Source organism: Polyergus mexicanus, unplaced genomic scaffold (genome assembly GCF_030449975.1).
Source record: "Polyergus mexicanus isolate NDT 795.1 unplaced genomic scaffold, iyPolMexi1.0 SCAF_18, whole genome shotgun sequence".
Classification (NCBI taxonomy): domain Eukaryota; kingdom Metazoa; phylum Arthropoda; class Insecta; order Hymenoptera; family Formicidae; genus Polyergus; species Polyergus mexicanus.
This window is the reverse complement of record NW_027223338.1, coordinates 2,532,114-2,550,680: the sequence shown is the minus strand read 5'-3', so window position 1 is coordinate 2,550,680 and position 18,567 is coordinate 2,532,114. Positions and strand designations below refer to the sequence as shown.

Sequence of the window (18,567 nt, the reverse complement as noted above, 5' to 3'; positions counted from 1 at the left end):
ATTGCCGAATGTTTTAGACTATCGTTAATAAAATTCACGATTTTTTTTTAAAATTCCTCGCAATAATTCGGTATTTTAGCGCATGCGGCATGCGCAACTAATGCAGTGGAATGACAAGGACATGGAAGTGTAATTAAATTTTTACACATCTCTTTCAGCTTTTTTTTAAATGAAAAATGTTTTCCCGTCATTACGGATGCATTGCCACATGATAAAGCAACAATATTTAAAAATGGAATATTCAATTTCCACATTTCAGCTTTAAAAGCATTAAACAATTTTTCTGCGCTACAGTCTCTCGCATCAATATTAATTAATTTTACTAATTGCTAGCGAATGTTTAATGTTTTCGAATCAACATACCGAACAAGAAACATCATCCATTTTTCATTTGAAATATCAGATGTTTCATCAATAAAAATTGAAAATTTAGTGTTTTGAATGCTGTTAACTATACGATCCGTCTCAATCGGACATAACACATTTGAAATTATACTTGTACTTGTGAAATTATTTTGTTCGGCCCATACTCATATTTTTCAAAACATTAAAATTTTTTCCTATTTCTTGGAAAAGAGTAAGAATATCTTTTGCCGTTCGATGCGAAATATTTTTATCAGCAATTAACGCGGCATAGCGAATTTCTGCTGATTTCTTTCGCTCTTCAAATGACAAAAGTGATTCGTTCACATTCTGTTTGATAAAGTACCCGAGGAGTTTCTGGTTTCGGGGGGTGTCGGGAAGAACGTTTAGAATCCACGCGCACGTACGTTGGTCCGAGCCGCACCTCGCGAATATTCACACTTACACTTACTTCGATGATTGATTTCCGGTTGATAATGTACTTATGGTCACTGAGATCCTTGAGAACACCGTGAGATTGATTCCTAGATCCGATCCGAATCGCAAACCAAATTCCGAGAGCTTTGTAGACTTTTCTAAAGACAGCGTGCGCTATGAAAGACCGTTACTCACGGAATGATCGAGGATCACCGGAAGGGTCGATATCGACGCAGGAGCGCGGAAAAGCTCCTGAAAGCTTGATTATGATTGGCTGATAGCGTGGCGCGATGCTGATTGGATTGATAAGACCGGCATCGGGATTGGGTTGAGGTCGCGTACGAGAGAGAAAAGGAAGAGAGAAAGAACACTAAAGAGAAGGACTAGAGTGAGTGAGATGATGGTGAGGAGATTGCGCAAGTAGTAGAACTAGGAGAGTTCTAACGCAGGTCCTCCGAGGGGAATGCGGGTCGAGGGGAAACCTTGCGGGCGAGGGGGCATGACGTCACGCGGGCGGAGGGGGATTTTGGTGCCGCGGGGGAATGATATCACGCGGGTGAAAGCCGATAAGGAACAATCATTCGTCCAAAGTCCTCCTTTTCCTTTACTTAATAAATATAGCATTTCTATTGATTTGTGATAAATGCTTGTATCTATATTTATCACATTTTTCTATGCTATTTGATAAATATTATTTATCAGTATTAATGTTTGATTATTTAAAAAATATGACAGTATACATATATTATTATATTATATTTATATTATATTACAAACAAATAGTGTCTCGCAAGATTGCACATGCGGCCGAATCGGCGCGGTGTATTACAAAAGCGGGTTATTATATTTATATTATATTATATTATGAACAAATAGCGTCTCGCAAGATATAATGTTGCTTTCATGTATAGCACAATAATAAAAATCAAATAAGATTTGAATATGTTAAACATAAAAATATATTTGATATATACATGAAATTCATTACTTTTTTAACACTTTCTATACTCTCTTCTATATTTCTTTCCGATTCTCAATCGATCAACATATGTACATATCAATAGATATTAAAACTATCGCGTGATACGAACGCCAAAGCGCCCGAGTCCCTTTGGAAGAGAAAGTGGAATTTTTTGGTAGAAAACTAAAAGATACCGACTAGATAATAAAATTCTTCTAACGAAATACCCATATTATTATTATTATTATTATTATTATTATTATTATTATTACTAGATTTTAAAAATGTCGATTATTTCTGTGCTTCCTTCTTTCCTTTTCCTACTCGTGCATGTCTCGCGCTATCCTTCTCCCACACCCATAGAATGCTTTCCTTTTCCTACTCGCGAACGCCTCGCGCTATCCTTCTCCCATCCGGTCGCGCCACAATTACATATCTATCTTATAAGTGGGGAAGGGAAGGGAAGCGAAAGAAATAAACATATTTTTCTTTTCATTTTTTTTTAGCACATTTATTTATGTTAAAATACATCACCTCGTCTCAAGGTTTCAGACAAAATTTCATCCACAGCATAAGCTAATAGTTCGCAATCTATGATAGATGTTTTATCAAAAACATCGCGCAAGATTTTAACAGCGTTATCTTTCTCGGCGCCAAACATATTACCTTGCAAATTAACGACAAATCGATCGAAACTCTCATTTACAGCTTCTAAATTCTCACACAGCTTCAAATATTCATGATTAACACAGTGTTCGAGTTCGAATAAGAAAAATATAGTTGACGGTTTCATGTACAAGCAAGAATCGCGTAACGTAAGTTTTACAACACTCGTATCGTGTATTTTAACAATCTCGATTGTTAAATCGTTAATCCATATTGGTGTATGATCGGGCGTTTGCACAAGTCGTTCAACGTCCGCTCGTTTCAGCATTAGCGATTCCCATGTGTCAATAGATAATACGATTTGATTGCCTCGGTTATCGCCGAGATGTAATTCCACGTAAGATGTGATTCCACGCTGTGATTCAACGCTGATTCCAATATCCAAGTATTTATACGCAGTGCGCGTCAAAGCGAATCTGCGTACCAAAATACGTGGTATACAACGAGGTTTACCGTGTCTGAAAAATACGATTAAATATGAAATAGCATGGAAAAAAAAAAATATATATATATATATATATATATATATATATATGAAAATTTGTGATACTTACAAATCAAGCGGTTTCTTGTACGGCCTAATTTCATCTCGAGGAACGTAATAATTCATGCGTCTGCCACCGTTGCTGTTTCCTTCGGCGGAGTACATTTCTCTAAGTTATGAGAAGTAGAACGGTTGACGCGACACTGATCGTGTAAAAACTAACCGATAATACGCTTATTTTCAAAAATATGATGTGGTGGGAGATTAATGCTCAGAAAATTTAGGAGAAGGGGCAACGATCAATGTTAAAAGAATTCTTAGAAACAACTTCTGAGGAAAGGAGTGGGGAGAATAAGAAATAAAAAACATTAAATACGTTTACACATTTTATTTATAAAAATATTTTTTTTTAACGTTGCAACCACCAGTTAAATATTTTTAATACATTCTGTAATGCACAATTCTTAACATGTTTTCCACATCGTATAGTATTAGTAACATCTAGATTATTTAAAGATTCAATATCTTCGTAATCAGCATCCAAAGTCTCGATGATTAGGTTTTCTCTCGCATAATTCTCAAGTAAATCCACCAGCCATTCTCGTTTCTGGCATCCCTTGACGTACACGAGAGTCGACGTATCGCCATTCTCTTCTGTTCCAAGCACGGCTGATGTAATCAAGCGTTTAGCCATGCTGTACGGTACGTTTCCGTCTTCCCATCGTAATCCATGGTGATTCGCGATCAGCCAGGAAGCACACGATTTGTCGGATTTTGTGAGGAGATTCCATGGTAGGGGGTATGTAAAAATGTAATGCGCCAGAACGGTCCCCTTTCTCAGCACCGCCACCTCCTTTACGACAAATTTCATCCCGATGAAGAATCCTTGTAGGTCCACGAACGTTGGTACGGACATGACGTTTTTTTTTATATCAGCACGTCGAAAAGAAGAAGACTGCGATTGATCCTGATGTATTATAGATTTTATATCGTCTCATTCTCCCCTCCCCCCACACTTAGGTGATTTTGCGCACAACATTGGTCAACGGGTTGTACTGAATCACGCGATCGTGTATGATGAGGCAGTACGCTGTGGTATTCGGCGGCACGTTCTCCTTACACTCGAATCCCAACCATTTCACGTAAACCTCGTCACCTTTTCTGCGCAGTACTTTCTCCACGAGATACACGTCCGGATAAGTCGCGCGATGCAACTCGTATTCGTAGAATGCTCCAGCAATAGATTTTCCGCGATAGTCCTCGAGTAGATAGGTTACGGGATTAGTACGCTGCACTTTAATAATCTTAAACACCTCGGTGGTCCAATTTGGTGTGTAACCCTTCTCGAAGATCGTCTTATACTTGCTAACGCGTACCGGGTTACCTACTTTAAATCTTGCTGGTGCCGCAATCTTTACATTGCTGTATACTGTATTTAAAAGTTTATCGGCTATCGCGGGGGTAACATCGATAGGTCTCATACCGATAGTGCGATGCTTGCGCGCGTTGTAATCCGACACGAGTCGCGGCAACGCGTCAACCCACTTGTAAGTTCCGTTCAGCGTAAACATTTTCCACATGTCATTCTTTAACGTGCGATTAAATCGTTCGACAACCGATGCCTTCAACACCGAATACGTGGAATAATGATTGATGTCGTGTTTTCTTATGAGACGTTGTACGTCGATGTTATAAAATTCTTTTCCCATATCGGTTTGCATGTTTTTCGGGCATCTCTTACTATCTCGAATTATCTCAGCGATAGCATCAGCCGTCTCACTTCCACCTTTACTCTTGAGCGGTACAGCCCACTTGCTCAGCACATCGATGACGGTGAGTATGTAGTGGTAACCTTTGTTGAAACGAGAGTACGGACGCATCTCGACGATGTCAGCTTGCCACAGGTCATCGTAACCCCGCACTATGACGCGTCTTCGGGGAAAATTTCTTCTCGCCGAAGCATGCAGTTCCTCGACGAGTCGTAGCTTCTCGATATTTTTACGTCCGTTGGATTTTAACGATGTCATGTTTTTAGTGGTACGGCTAGTCGGCGCGTAATAATATGTGCAAAGAAATTACATTATGATTTATATCTTTAACCTTTTTTTTTTTAACCATATAATAGTCGTTTATTTCCGTTTATTGTCATTCAATAGTCGTTCTTTATCATCCGCTACCATTCGTTGCCGTTCGATAGCCGTTCGTAGCCGTTCCTGACCCGTCTGGTAGTCGTTCCTGATTCGTTCGTAGCCGTTCCTGACCCGTTCCTGAACTGTTAGATAACCGTCCAATAACCGTTCGTTGTCGTCCGCTGTCATTCGTCAGCCGTTCGTAGTCGTTCTTGATCCGTTTGTTGCTGTCCATTGTTGTTCGTTGACGTTTCGTTGTCGTTTGTTAGCGTTTCGTTGGCGTTTCGTCGTCGTTTCGTTGATGTTTGTTGATGTTTCGTCGTCGTTTCGTTAGCGTTCGTTGACGTTTCGTCGTCGTTTCGTTGACGTTTCGTTAGCGTTCGTTGACGTTTCGTCGTCGTTCGTTGATGTTTCGTCGTCGTTTCGTTGACGTTTCGTTAGCGTTCGTTGACGTTTCGTCGTCGTTTCGTTGACGTTTCGTTAGCGTTCGTTGACGTTTCGTCGTCGTTCGTTGGCGTTTCTAATCTAGCGATATTCGCATGCCGAAGCTCGTTTATCAGAGTCTGTAACGCACGCACGTTTTTCTCGAACGCAGCAAGCTTCTCGTCTGACTCTTTCAGTTGATTTCTCAACGTTTTAACGCAATGATCCACGTACAGTTTGTTGACGACGTCGGTATCAGCCACAGGTTGCGCTACACGACGAATCTTGCGCGACCTCGCGTCAAAGTCCGTAACGGTGCGACACAGAGCGTTATCGCGCACGAAACTTTTCATGAATCCACTCCATCGACGGTACGAAATGACGTTCGTCACGTCGTTACTCTGCTCGGATATCCCAAATTTGTTGATATGCATCATCGATGCGAGCGATGTCGGTCGATCGATTGATTAGTTTTGTCGAGACACCGTTTAATTTATAATAATGCCGGCTTCGCGAAGTTCCTCGATGATCGACAAAATCTCGTTGTCGTGACCGTTGTGACCCGCTTGGTGCGAAGCATCCAGCAATCGTAGACGATCCACCAGCTCGTTGGGATCGTCCCAGTGCACGTAGTCAATCTTGTTATCGGTTAGCGTCATTTCGCGAGGCGCGAATAATCCCTTTCCAGATTTTGTTCTTTTGGGTTCGATCGGTATCAACTTTGCGATTATTTCTTTGTACTTGTATCCCCTGTTACTCAGTAATCGACCGTGCGCATCGTGATTGCGTTTATGCGCGCTCGTCGTCAACAGCATGCTCTTGTACGTTTGCTTATCATCCACCGTATAGATGACGTCATCGGGAAATTTCTTAAAGATCAGCTCGTAAAGACCAGGTGTGCCGACGTATCGTATGCCATCGATAATTATGCTATCCGCGTTGTCCACGTCAAAACGTTTATTACCGAACATCATTCCATTCTTGCCGAGATAAACACCGTACACGTTGTCTATACCGCTCTCTTGATCGCCGCTCAAGATAGGCCAGATGTACCTTTGACCCAGTGGACCTAATTGATCTCGCAATGTTTCTTGACCTTCCGGTGTTTGCAACTGATTTCGAACGGATGTCATGAGCGAGTCGTCCGTGGTTTCAAAAACATCCTGGCTCGTGAATAATTCGGGCATCGTAGGTTGTATAGTTCTCATTGACGCGGACGGTGTAGAGGTTATCAGCGGTACATCCAGTGGAGCGTCCGATCGTTTCGATTTATGCGGTGTCGGTGAGCGATCCGACCTGACGTTTGATCGTTTTCTCTTTTGCGGTGGCACATCATCATCATCATCATCATCATCATCCTTCTCGCGCTTCGGGATGGACAACGCTTCGATCCCCGCGTTGGTGTTACTCGCAGGCTCGTTCTTCACCGCGATCGAGCTAGAGTTGTCGACGATCTTTTGTAACGGCTCGATGAGAGGTCTAAAGCGTCTATCCAACACGATATCCTCCTCGATCTTACCGGTCTTCAAAGCGCGATGTTTCTTGCGAATCGATTCGCTAGTTTTCACAATTGCCCTCGCAATCTTCTCGCGCTCGCGAATATCCTCGTTCTTATCGATCGCAGCCATCGCGGAAAAACAAAAATGTCAATCTCTCTTTCACGTTTCACCCCGACGAAGTATCGACAACGACTAATCGTTTTGCGGTATCGCGAACACGTTAAATCCTTTTCTGTATCGACCATCGTTGAGCGAACTGTCCTTGTCTATTACTACGAATCCGTACTTGCGCTGCCAACAATCGCAACACAACGCGCAAAATTCATCGTACGGCATATCGGTATTCACGTGATCGTTGTACACGTGTTTCAGGTTGGTACCATCCTGTTTGAACAAGATCAGCAGGTTCGCGTTGTCGCGTATCAGATGTTTAGGTATTCTCGCGTACGTCTGGCAGAGATAAAAGCAGTCGACGCTCGAGTGTCGACCCATTGAAAAGTACTCTCTCACCGCATTTTGCTTATCGCATGCCACGTCATCGAACACGAAGATCGAGTTTGGACGCGCCTCGCTCGGCGGAATGACGTCACTGTTGTTGGAGAATGTGAAGTAGCCGATTTCATCGATCGATGTCAACAAATTTTCCAGATATCGATATTTCGGTTGTTGCAACGATTTTGAGTACACGTACACGTTTTCGAAACGTACACCGTGCGGACTTTCCAGCAGGCTTATTAGAACGTTGGTTTTACCGCAATTCGAGGGGCCACAAACGATCGCGCGTATAGTAGTCGGTAGCATCGTACCATGCTTGCGCATCTCCGCGTTGTCCCCTATCGATCGTAATCTGTCGTCGCAATTCGTCACGCGTATCGCCAAAGGTTGTCGCACGAATTTCATTTTCACACTGCCGACTGAGGAATGCTGGATCGAACGCCTATTTATAGATGCGCGGAACCGCAAATCGCTCAGTAACAAAAATGTTCGTGCTGCTGTTGAGACCTTCCGATATTTACAATTTGAGCGCCGAACAGTTACAATTTGTGCCGAAAGTCGTTCTGCTGCGAATGTGCGGCGATCACGTCCACTACATGTGGGACAAGCTTCCCGAACATATAAAAGCTGACTCAGAGGTTCAACAATATCGGCACTGTTACGAACATTACAATCAACCGTGGCAGCGAACGCACATCGACGGTCCAGCACCGTTAATAAAAAATTGTGACAAATGCCAGCAAAAATTATAAGAGGTTGTGGTTTCTTAAATCGTGCGATAAACGCACTTCCTTTCGAGTTACATATTCCCGGCTATCAGTTTTGCGGTCCGGGCACTCATTTGGAAAAACGATTGGCGAGAGGTAATCGGGGTATAAATCCATTGGACGCGGCGTGCTGCGAGCACGATATAGCGTACTCCCGGAGCAACGATCTCACCGAGAGACACGCGGCTGACAAGATACTCGCCGAGAGAGCGCGAAAACGCATCGTTGCGAAAGATTCGACTCTCGGTGAGAGAGCCGCAGCCACAGCTGTTTGGGCAGCGATGAAAACCAAGACAAAAATCGGTATGGGTATGAAGACGAAGACGAATACGAAGACGAAGACGAAGATGAGGACTACGCGGAAAAGGTCGACGAAAAAACGGATACTTCCGACAGCGAAACGAGGCGGTGTATTGCCGATTCTACCAATGTTGGGCGCGCTCGGATCCTTGATCGGTGGAGCAGCCGGCGTGGCTAAGGCGGTGAACGACAGCAAAGCCGCGCGCCGTCAGCTGGAGGAGCTGCAACGTCACGATCGCGCGATGGAAGGCAGCGGACTTTATCTCGCTCCGTATAAATACGGACAGGGACTGTATCTCGGTCCGTACAAACGCGGACAAGGAGTGGCAACGAAGAAAAAAAAAAAAAACGTCGAAAAGACGCTAAAAATGCCCACGGGTGTGACAACAAACATACAATTAGAACAATTGGCGAAACGTATGCGTATACCGTACTTTAGAGGGGTTTTCATGCGTGATTCGTTACCGATCGGTGGTATATATCGAAACGAGAGCGGCATCGTGAATTTGGATATCACCAAAGGACCGGGTACTCATTGGGTAGCGTACGCAAAGAGGGGAAATCGTGCTATATATTTCGACGGTTTTGGTAATCTTCGACCGCCGAATGAATTGGTGCGATATTTCGGACGGTACGTTACGAAGATCGAGTACAATCGCACGTCCTTTCAAACTTACGATCAAAGCATCTGCGGACAATTGTGTCTGCGGTTTCTCCGAACGGTCGACGACAATCGGTGTGAATTTAAAGCCTGACGATGCGCCGTTAAGACTCAGTATTCGTTAAACAGTTTTGTCGACATGTCTATGACTTTCACGCTAACCGGGAAGAGTAGCGTCCTCGCGGCACACTACCATCCAGCTGTAGATTTGAGCGACGGTGATTACGAGCTCGGTCTAACTAATTTTGAAACTTATCATACGATATCGAACGTGAATTCCTCGAATAATAAATTTTATTTCGATGAAGATGACACGGAAATTACGATTCCCGAGGGATCGTACGAGATACACGCAATACACGAGTTTTTGAAACGTGCAATTTCACGGAAACGCCCGCGACGCGTAGTTCGCTCCGACAATCGCGGTGATATCACGGTGATATCGCGAGAGGAGACCGTTCGAGCGAACGGTGACGAAGACGAGGCTGTAGAATACCCGATAGTGCTCCGTGCTAATTACAATACGATGAATAGCGAGATCAAGTGCGCATTCAGAGTAAACTTTAACAAACCTAACAATATTGGATCGCTGCTGGGATTCTCGTCGAAGCGTATATTGCAGCCGAAACAGTGGTATCAATCGGACATACCGATTAATATCATCAACGTAAACATTATCCGCGTAGAGTGTAACGTGACCGCGGGTGCATTCAGCAACGGCAAACGCGTTCATACGATACATGAATTTTCACCGAGCGTTCCGCCAGGATATAAGATATCGGAAACACCGGCGCAGATCATTTACCTGCCGATCATTGCGCGGAGCATTACGGATCTAACGATACGCGTCGCGGATCAAGACGGACGATTGCTCGATTTTCGAGGAGAAGAGATTACCATCAGATTGCACGTACGACGGCGACAAAATTAGCGTGCGATACATGAGATGCTCGTGTTGAACGACTCGAAACACGCGAAAGATAATAATATCTTTACGGTACCGATTGATGATATCATCCGATCATCATCATCATCATCATCATTAGGTTGCGCTAAAAAGATCAGAAAGAAGCTCAACGCATCGAACGTTAAATTTTTACAATCTTTGGGATTCGCGGTGCGAAATATCTAAGAAAACATGACCGATATCCTTAATATCGGAGGTGAGCCGGTCTTTGACGATCGTATCGTCAAGATCGAGACTCACACGTACAACCCGTACGCCAATACGACGTTTGAGCACAGCGATGAGATACGAATACCCATACAACAACAGGATCTGTATACTTTGCCGTATGAGAGTTTTCTGTACATCGAGGGAAAATTAGTGATAAACAAACCAGCTGAAGGATTTGATGTTGTACTGGGGAATAATTGCGTCGCGTTCATGTTTGATGAGATTCGATACGAACTCGACGGTGTGGAGATTGATCGTAGCAGAAATGTGGGAATAACCAGCACACTCAAGAACTATGTAACGATATCATCCGATAGAACCGTGATTATGAGAAACGCCGGCTGGGATTCGCCTATTAACACGAATGGATACTTTAATTTTTGCGTACCGCTCTACATGTTATTGGGATTTTGCGAGGATTACAGGCGCGTGGTGATTAACGCTCGTCACGAATTGATCTTAATACGATCGCGCAACGATAACAATTGCCTGATTGGAAATTTGGTGCTGGAGCCTGTGATCGACATATTCAAGATACAATGGCGAATGCCGCACGTCGTATTGAACGAGATTAACAAGTTATCGATGCTGCGTGCCTTGGAAAGCGGACAATACCTCAGTATGGGTTTCCGCTCGTGGGATCTGTACGAATTTCCGCTATTGCAGCGTACAACCAAACATTCGTGGCCCATTAAGACCGCGACTCAGCTGGAGAAGCCGCGATACGTTGTTTTCGTTCTGCAGACAGGTCGAAAGAACGTCATGTCTGAGGATACGAGTCGATTCGACGACTGCAAATTGACCAACGTGAAACTCTATCTGAACTCGGAATGTTATCCGTACGACGATATGAATCTGGATTTCGATAAAAACAGATGGTCGATTTTGTACGACACGTATCAACGTTTCTGCAAAAATTATTACGGATACGAGTATCTCGAGCCGAGTCTCACCGTCACGCAATTTTTACGTAACGGTCCATTCGTGATCATCGATTGCTCTCGACAAAACGAATCGGTCAAAAGCGCAACCGTGGATGTGAGATTGGAATTCGAGTGTAAGGAGAACGTGCCGCCGAATACCACAGCGTACTGCCTCATCATACACGATCGCGTGATTCAGTACAACCCGTTGACCAATGTTGTGCGCAAAATCACCTAAGTGTGGGGGGAGGGGAGAATGAGACGATATAAAATCTATAATACATCAGGATCAATCGCAGTCTTCTTCTTTTCGACGTGCTGATATAAAAAAAAACGTCATGTCCGTACCAACGTTCGTGGACCTACAAGGATTCTTCATCGGGATGAAATTTGTCGTAAAGGAGGTGGCGGTGCTGAGAAAGGGGACCGTTCTGGCGCATTACATTTTTACATACCCCCTACCATGGAATCTCCTCACAAAATCCGACAAATCGTGTGCTTCCTGGCTGATCGCGAATCACCATGGATTACGATGGGAAGACGGAAACGTACCGTACAGCATGGCTAAACGCTTGATTACATCAGCCGTGCTTGGAACAGAAGAGAATGGCGATACGTCGACTCTCGTGTACGTCAAGGGATGCCAGAAACGAGAATGGCTGGTGGATTTACTTGAGAATTATGCGAGAGAAAACCTAATCATCGAGACTTTGGATGCTGATTACGAAGATATTGAATCTTTAAATAATCTAGATGTTACTAATACTATACGATGTGGAAAACATGTTAAGAATTGTGCATTACAGAATGTATTAAAAATATTTAACTGGTGGTTGCAACGTTAAAAAAAAATATTTTTATAAATAAAATGTGTAAACGTATTTAATGTTTTTTATTTCTTATTCTCCCCACTCCTTTCCTCAGAAGTTGTTTCTAAGAATTCTTTTAACATTGATCGTTGCCCCTTCTCCTAAATTTTCTGAGCATTAATCTCCCACCACATCATATTTTTGAAAATAAGCGTATTATCGGTTAGTTTTTACACGATCAGTGTCGCGTCAACCGTTCTACTTCTCATAACTTAGAGAAATGTACTCCGCCGAAGGAAACAGCAACGGTGGCAGACGCATGAATTATTACGTTCCTCGAGATGAAATTAGGCCGTACAAGAAACCGCTTGATTTGTAAGTATCACAAATTTTCATATATATATATATATATATATTTTTTTTTTTTTCCATGCTATTTCATATTTAATCGTATTTTTCAGACACGGTAAACCTCGTTGTATACCACGTATTTTGGTACGCAGATTCGCTTTGACGCGCACTGCGTATAAATACTTGGATATTGGAATCAGCGTTGAATCACAGCGTGGAATCACATCTTACGTGGAATTACATCTCGGCGATAACCGAGGCAATCAAATCGTATTATCTATTGACACATGGGAATCGCTAATGCTGAAACGAGCGGACGTTGAACGACTTGTGCAAACGCCCGATCATACACCAATATGGATTAACGATTTAACAATCGAGATTGTTAAAATACACGATACGAGTGTTGTAAAACTTACGTTACGCGATTCTTGCTTGTACATGAAACCGTCAACTATATTTTTCTTATTCGAACTCGAACACTGTGTTAATCATGAATATTTGAAGCTGTGTGAGAATTTAGAAGCTGTAAATGAGAGTTTCGATCGATTTGTCGTTAATTTGCAAGGTAATATGTTTGGCGCCGAGAAAGATAACGCTGTTAAAATCTTGCGCGATGTTTTTGATAAAACATCTATCATAGATTGCGAACTATTAGCTTATGCTGTGGATGAAATTTTGTCTGAAACCTTGAGACGAGGTGATGTATTTTAACATAAATAAATGTGCTAAAAAAAAATGAAAAGAAAAATATGTTTATTTCTTTCGCTTCCCTTCCCTTCCCCACTTATAAGATAGATATGTAATTGTGGCGCGACCGGATGGGAGAAGGATAGCGCGAGGCGTTCGCGAGTAGGAAAAGGAAAGCATTCTATGGGTGTGGGAGAAGGATAGCGCGAGACATGCACGAGTAGGAAAAGGAAAGAAGGAAGCACAGAAATAATCGACATTTTTAAAATCTAGTAATAATAATAATAATAATAATAATAATAATAATAATAATATGGGTATTTCGTTAGAAGAATTTTATTATCTAGTCGGTATCTTTTAGTTTTCTACCAAAAAATTCCACTTTCTCTTCCAAAGGGACTCGGGCGCTTTGGCGTTCGTATCACGCGATAGTTTTAATATCTATTGATATGTACATATGTTGATCGATTGAGAATCGGAAAGAAATATAGAAGAGAGTATAGAAAGTGTTAAAAAAGTAATGAATTTCATGTATATATCAAATATATTTTTATGTTTAACATATTCAAATCTTATTTGATTTTTATTATTGTGCTATACATGAAAGCAACATTATATCTTGCGAGACGCTATTTGTTCATAATATAATATAATATAAATATAATAACCCGCTTTTGTAATACACCGCGCCGATTCGGCCGCACGTGCAATCTTGCGAGACACTATTTGTTTGTAATATAATATAAATATAATATAATAATATATGTATACTGTCATATTTTTTAAATAATCAAACATTAATACTGATAAATAATATTTATCAAATAGCATAGAAAAATGTGATAAATATAGATACAAGCATTTATCACAAATCAATAGAAATGCTATATTTATTAAGTAAAGGAAAAGGAGGACTTTGGACGAATGATTGTTCCTTATCGGCTTTCACCCGCGTGATATCATTCCCCCGCGGCACCAAAATCCCCCTCCGCCCGCGTGACGTCATGCCCCCTCGCCCGCAAGGTTTCCCCTCGACCCGCATTCCCCTCGGAGGACCTGCGTTAGAACTCTCCTAGTTCTACTACTTGCGCAAAAGTCGCGATATTTTCTGAACACATTCATATCTTCACTGGATTTGTTTGTTTCATTTTCTTTACATTTTATAATATGTTGCTTGGATTCTGCGTGACGATAGATTTGAGACAAACCACCAATAACAGATATATTACAAAACGCGCAGAAAAATGAATTAACGTCATCTGATACTTCGCGTAGCTATGGCTTAAACAAATCGATCTCTAACCATTGTTGTTTAAAACGTTTTCGTATTATTGTATTTGAACTTATATTGTTATTATTTAATAATGATGCATTTTCTTTATGACACGCAGAATCCGCATGTTTTATAACGTGCGATAAACCGCACGAAAAATTTTTATTACATATAATACAATGGAAAAGGCTATCGTCAAATGATACTTTGCGTATCCAAAATTTAAATCGATCATCACTAAGCCAAGCTTCTGAAAAGCTTCGCTTAAGTTTCTTTTTTAATGTATCACACATTTCTATATAGAATTGTCAACAACAAAGACTCTAAGAATGAAATATATATATATATATATATATATATATATATATATATATATATATATAGATATAATGAATAAATATAATGAATAAATACAATGAATAAATATAATGAATAAATATAATGAATAAATACAATAAATAAATATAATGAATAAATATAATGAATAAATACAATGAAGAATGTAATATAAATATATAAATATAACAGATAAAAATATAAATAAATTTGAGACTTACAATTGGAATAGTTCCATAAATTTTATCATCCGCGTATCTTGTCCGTAAAAGATATCACATAAGGTATAAGATAAAGTAGATATGTAAAATATATTATGTCTATAAAGGACATGAATAAACTTTCTGAACATTAAGATTTCATATAAGAGCACTGTTTAGAGAAAATTATTAAAACGAAAGGTAGCAGCGTAAAGAATTCCAGATAAGTTTGAATTGATATAATCTATTGAAATGAAATTTGAATTAATGTAATTTATTGATTCTGTGCCCGCGTACTACTTATCTAGTAGACGTTTCGGCGAGAAAAGAGACGAGAGCTTATTCTACATGTTTAAAAACAACGAAATTGTTCCGAGACAATAACAAGAAAAAAATACTTTGTCAGCTGATTTGGGCATATCGAGACGAGCGGACACGATAGGCTGTGCGTTTATTTGTAAACACAAGCAGAAATCTGCTCGAGAAAAACAATGAACATATTGGACAATATTTCAGGTAAATATCATTAAAAATAATATCGGTAGTCTAAAGGAAAAATTTATTTTAATTGATGAAAGATTTATTTTTTGAATTTTATCATCCATGTATTTTGTCCGTAAAAGATATCACATAAGATATAAGATAAAGTAAATATGTAAAATATATTATTTCTATATAAGACATGAATAAAATGTGGTACAATAGGGCTCCAGGCAAAGATCCACGTAATAAAAAAATCTAACGCGCCATTAGTGGAACCTCATGGGTGGTATGGAAGTCCATTCACTCTTTGTTCTTATATTATTGTAATATTTATAATCTTATACAAACACATATTTGTGTAAATAATTAATAAAGTAATTATTAAAGTAATATAAAGTAATTAAAAAATTGCATATGTCCTTATATGTAAATATATTACTTTTACTATATCACAATAAAACTTATAAACTATAGCCAATGCTATACTAATATAGCATAACAAAAAAAAATATATATATATATATACATATATGCATAATAAAAAGTTCACGAGTCAGAAAAACATTTAACGCTATCGTATGTAATAAGCCAAGCAATCAACATTGCTTTCGGCTGCGTTCCAATATTCACTGCCAGTATTGAAAATCTATAGTGCACGTGACGTGGACTATAGATTTTCAGTACTGGCAGTGAATATCGGAACGCAACCATCGTTGCCAGCTCGGTAGAAAGTGAGAAGAAGACGGAAACATATGTCTGTTCTTCTCTACTCTCCGAAACTAACCGAAGCGCAGAGCGCACATGTACGCGGTTCGCGCTTGTGTGCGTTATCCCCTCCATTGCTGAGCCGTGAGCCGCGGGACCTGTTTCTGGCTACACTGGCTACGCGTCGTATCTTGCGCGACCTTGCAGCAAAGCCGGAGGCAGTAGTAGTTATTATATGCGGGTTCTAAGCCGGGTCCTCCGAGAGGTATGCGGGGGCGAGGGGAAACCGCGCGGGCGAGGGAGCATGACGTCACGCGGGCGGAGGGGGATTTTGGTGGCGCGGGAGAATGACGTCACGCGGGCGGGGGAGCTTATCGCGGGAGCATAAACAGCGCGGTGTATTACAAAGGGCGAGTGCCGATGTCCGGCTGCTCGAGAATTTATAAACATTATAAACAAAAATATCGTCTCACACTGCACTATTGCACGTGCGGCATTATTGAATTTCGTAAAAAGATGATAAGGTTAGCGCCGATGTTCGGCTGCTCAAGAATTTATAAACATTATAAACAAATATCGTCTCACACTGCACTATTGCACGTGCGGCATTATTGAATTTCGTAAAAAGATGATAAGATTAGCGCCGATGTTGGGCTGCTCAAGAATTTATAAACATTATAAACAAATATCGTCTCACACTGCACTATTGCACGTGCGGCATTATTGAATTTCGTAAAAAGATGATAAGGTTAGCGCAGATGTCCTGCTGCTATAATTTATTATAAACAAGATAGAACCATCGCGGTACCATAACGCGATAGATGAAAAATATATAATGAAGAACGAAGGGTGTCAAAAACTCAGTATGCGATTTGAAAGCTTGCGGTTCGTATATCGGTTGAAAAAGATACAGTAGGGTACTTGTATTTTTTGTGTGTCAAGTGTTCAGTATAGAGGAAGATTTTGTGATAATCTGCATAAAAATGGAAATAGAGAATAATTTTGAGTATCAGATGAATCGTCCGACGAAGATCGTGCATTGTCAGATGACAGTGATGTTATAGCCCGAGAAGGCTATATACGAATTATTAGATACATATTATTTTAGAGAGATATTATTTTATACAATAAGATATTGCTCAACGTGTAACGCGAATACAGATCACGTTACGAACGTTGACCGAACGAAGCGCTGACAACGCGAGCCACGCGCGAAGCCCGAGCGACCGCGCAATCACCCATTACGAAAACGCGGAAACCAAGGCACACGGAATAAGGATGTTGCGAAAATGCAACGTAGAAGTCCTACCGAAAAGCAGAAAGGAAATTGCGAAAATGCAAGCAAAGAAGTCCTACTTAGAACTCCTTAGCTTGCATCCGGATCTTGCCGCAAAATCGAGCGACACGACACATGGCCTTGTCGCTAAACGATCCCCTCCTGGGAAACCAAGGGGAGACAATAAAAAGACCCATCGCTAACGAGCGGCGGGCAGTCTTTACCATCAATTAATATTACGCGGGCCGTAACGCGAATAGTCGCGAGTAGTCACACTTAGTGAAAATCGTGAAGATCGAGAAGCAAGTCTCGCGACGTAAACCCGACTCCAAACACGCGTCCGCGAGTGTCAGATAACGCGATACGCGACACGAGTAGATGATAGAAACGAGGACGAATTATAATTAAGACCATTTGTAGTGAATAAAAGTTTTATTGAATATAAAAAGTGTCCAGAATTTCGGGTAACCCGCCAGACGTATCCCAGATTCCTAAATCTAAATCCGGCAACGATCCCGAAAATTACCGTGCCTCACCCGAGGCATAACAAAATTGGTGGCAGCGGTGGGATCTGCCGGAGGACGTCAGCGAATTCGTCCCGCTAAGACCTGCAAAAGACACGGTTGTGTTAAAAAGCGGGCACGCCAACAATCAATTCAATTGAAGTTGACGGACGGAAGCAGCAGCTAAGCCTTCCCCAAGACCTGCAAGGCACCCAGAGTGTAAACAGGACAGGCACGCCAGCACACGTAAAACGTAAGCTGACGGAAACCACAAGTGAAGCAAGGACAACAGAACGAGCATCGCCGCAACAGCTGTAGCAGAAACGTGAGCCGCCAAGCCTCACGACCTACGATAATTCTACGGACAACGCACCGACGCCGGACAACGACCGCCGTACGACGAGCATCGTCAGCCGTATCAGCCGCCGAGCGAAGGACTGCAGCGTCAGCAACCTACTAACACAGCGAGCGATCATACGAGCCGTCATAATATTGTAAGTCCGAAAAAATTTAATAATTAATTGCGTGAATGTCGGAAGGTTCGAATATACCGAAACCGATAGCGAACCGATCGTGGTTACTGAGCGAACCAGCCCGACGAGCGATCCAATTAAGATTAACACCGCGAGAAAATATTTATAACGCGCGAAAAAACTTAGAAACGCAATACTCGAGC

The 18,567-nt window shown here is 41.4% G+C and overlaps 4 protein-coding genes across 4 annotated transcripts; 2 read left to right on the top strand and 2 right to left on the bottom strand.

Annotated features, from left to right (window-relative positions):
• Positions 1 to 2,261: 2,261 nt before the first annotated feature.
• On the bottom strand, positions 2,262 to 3,056 carry LOC138941315 (uncharacterized). Its single transcript, XM_070310877.1, has 2 exons — positions 2,962 to 3,056; positions 2,262 to 2,865 (listed from the first exon to the last, which is right to left on the bottom strand). Exons 1-2 carry the CDS (start codon positions 3,054 to 3,056, stop codon positions 2,262 to 2,264), a joined length of 699 nt encoding a protein of 232 aa, XP_070166978.1.
• A 2,732-nt stretch (positions 3,057 to 5,788) lies between these two features.
• Positions 5,789 to 7,229, bottom strand: LOC138941136 (uncharacterized). Its single transcript, XM_070310517.1, has one exon. It carries the CDS (start codon positions 7,069 to 7,071, stop codon positions 5,932 to 5,934), a length of 1,140 nt encoding a protein of 379 aa, XP_070166618.1. The 5' UTR covers positions 7,072 to 7,229; the 3' UTR covers positions 5,789 to 5,931.
• A 3,074-nt stretch (positions 7,230 to 10,303) lies between these two features.
• Positions 10,304 to 11,503, top strand: LOC138941314 (uncharacterized). The gene has a single exon (XM_070310876.1). The coding sequence runs from the start codon at positions 10,304 to 10,306 to the stop codon at positions 11,501 to 11,503; it is 1,200 nt and encodes a 399-aa protein (XP_070166977.1).
• An 851-nt stretch (positions 11,504 to 12,354) lies between these two features.
• LOC138941312 (uncharacterized) lies at positions 12,355 to 18,209 on the top strand. Its single transcript, XM_070310875.1, has 3 exons — positions 12,355 to 12,449; positions 12,536 to 13,125; positions 18,025 to 18,209. The coding sequence occupies exons 1-3, from the start codon at positions 12,355 to 12,357 to the stop codon at positions 18,207 to 18,209; spliced, it is 870 nt and encodes a 289-aa protein (XP_070166976.1).
• The last annotated feature ends 358 nt before the right edge of the window (positions 18,210 to 18,567 follow it).

Bases quoted from the DNA above. Each gene is read 5' to 3' on its own strand.
- LOC138941315 (XM_070310877.1), bottom strand. From the start codon at position 3,056: ATGTACTCCGCCGAAGGAAACAGCAACGGTGGCAGACGCATGAATTAT. The intron at 2,866-2,961 runs GTAAGTATCACA...CGTATTTTTCAG, and splicing joins TACAAGAAACCGCTTGATTT to ACACGGTAAACCTCGTTGTA.
- LOC138941136 (XM_070310517.1), bottom strand. From the start codon at position 7,071: ATGGCTGCGATCGATAAGAACGAGGATATTCGCGAGCGCGAGAAGATT.
- LOC138941314 (XM_070310876.1), top strand. From the start codon at position 10,304: ATGACCGATATCCTTAATATCGGAGGTGAGCCGGTCTTTGACGATCGT.
- LOC138941312 (XM_070310875.1), top strand. From the start codon at position 12,355: ATGTACTCCGCCGAAGGAAACAGCAACGGTGGCAGACGCATGAATTAT. The intron at 12,450-12,535 runs GTAAGTATCACA...CGTATTTTTCAG, and splicing joins TACAAGAAACCGCTTGATTT to ACACGGTAAACCTCGTTGTA. The intron at 13,126-18,024 runs GTGATGTATTTT...TGTGTTAAAAAG, and splicing joins GTCTGAAACCTTGAGACGAG to CGGGCACGCCAACAATCAAT.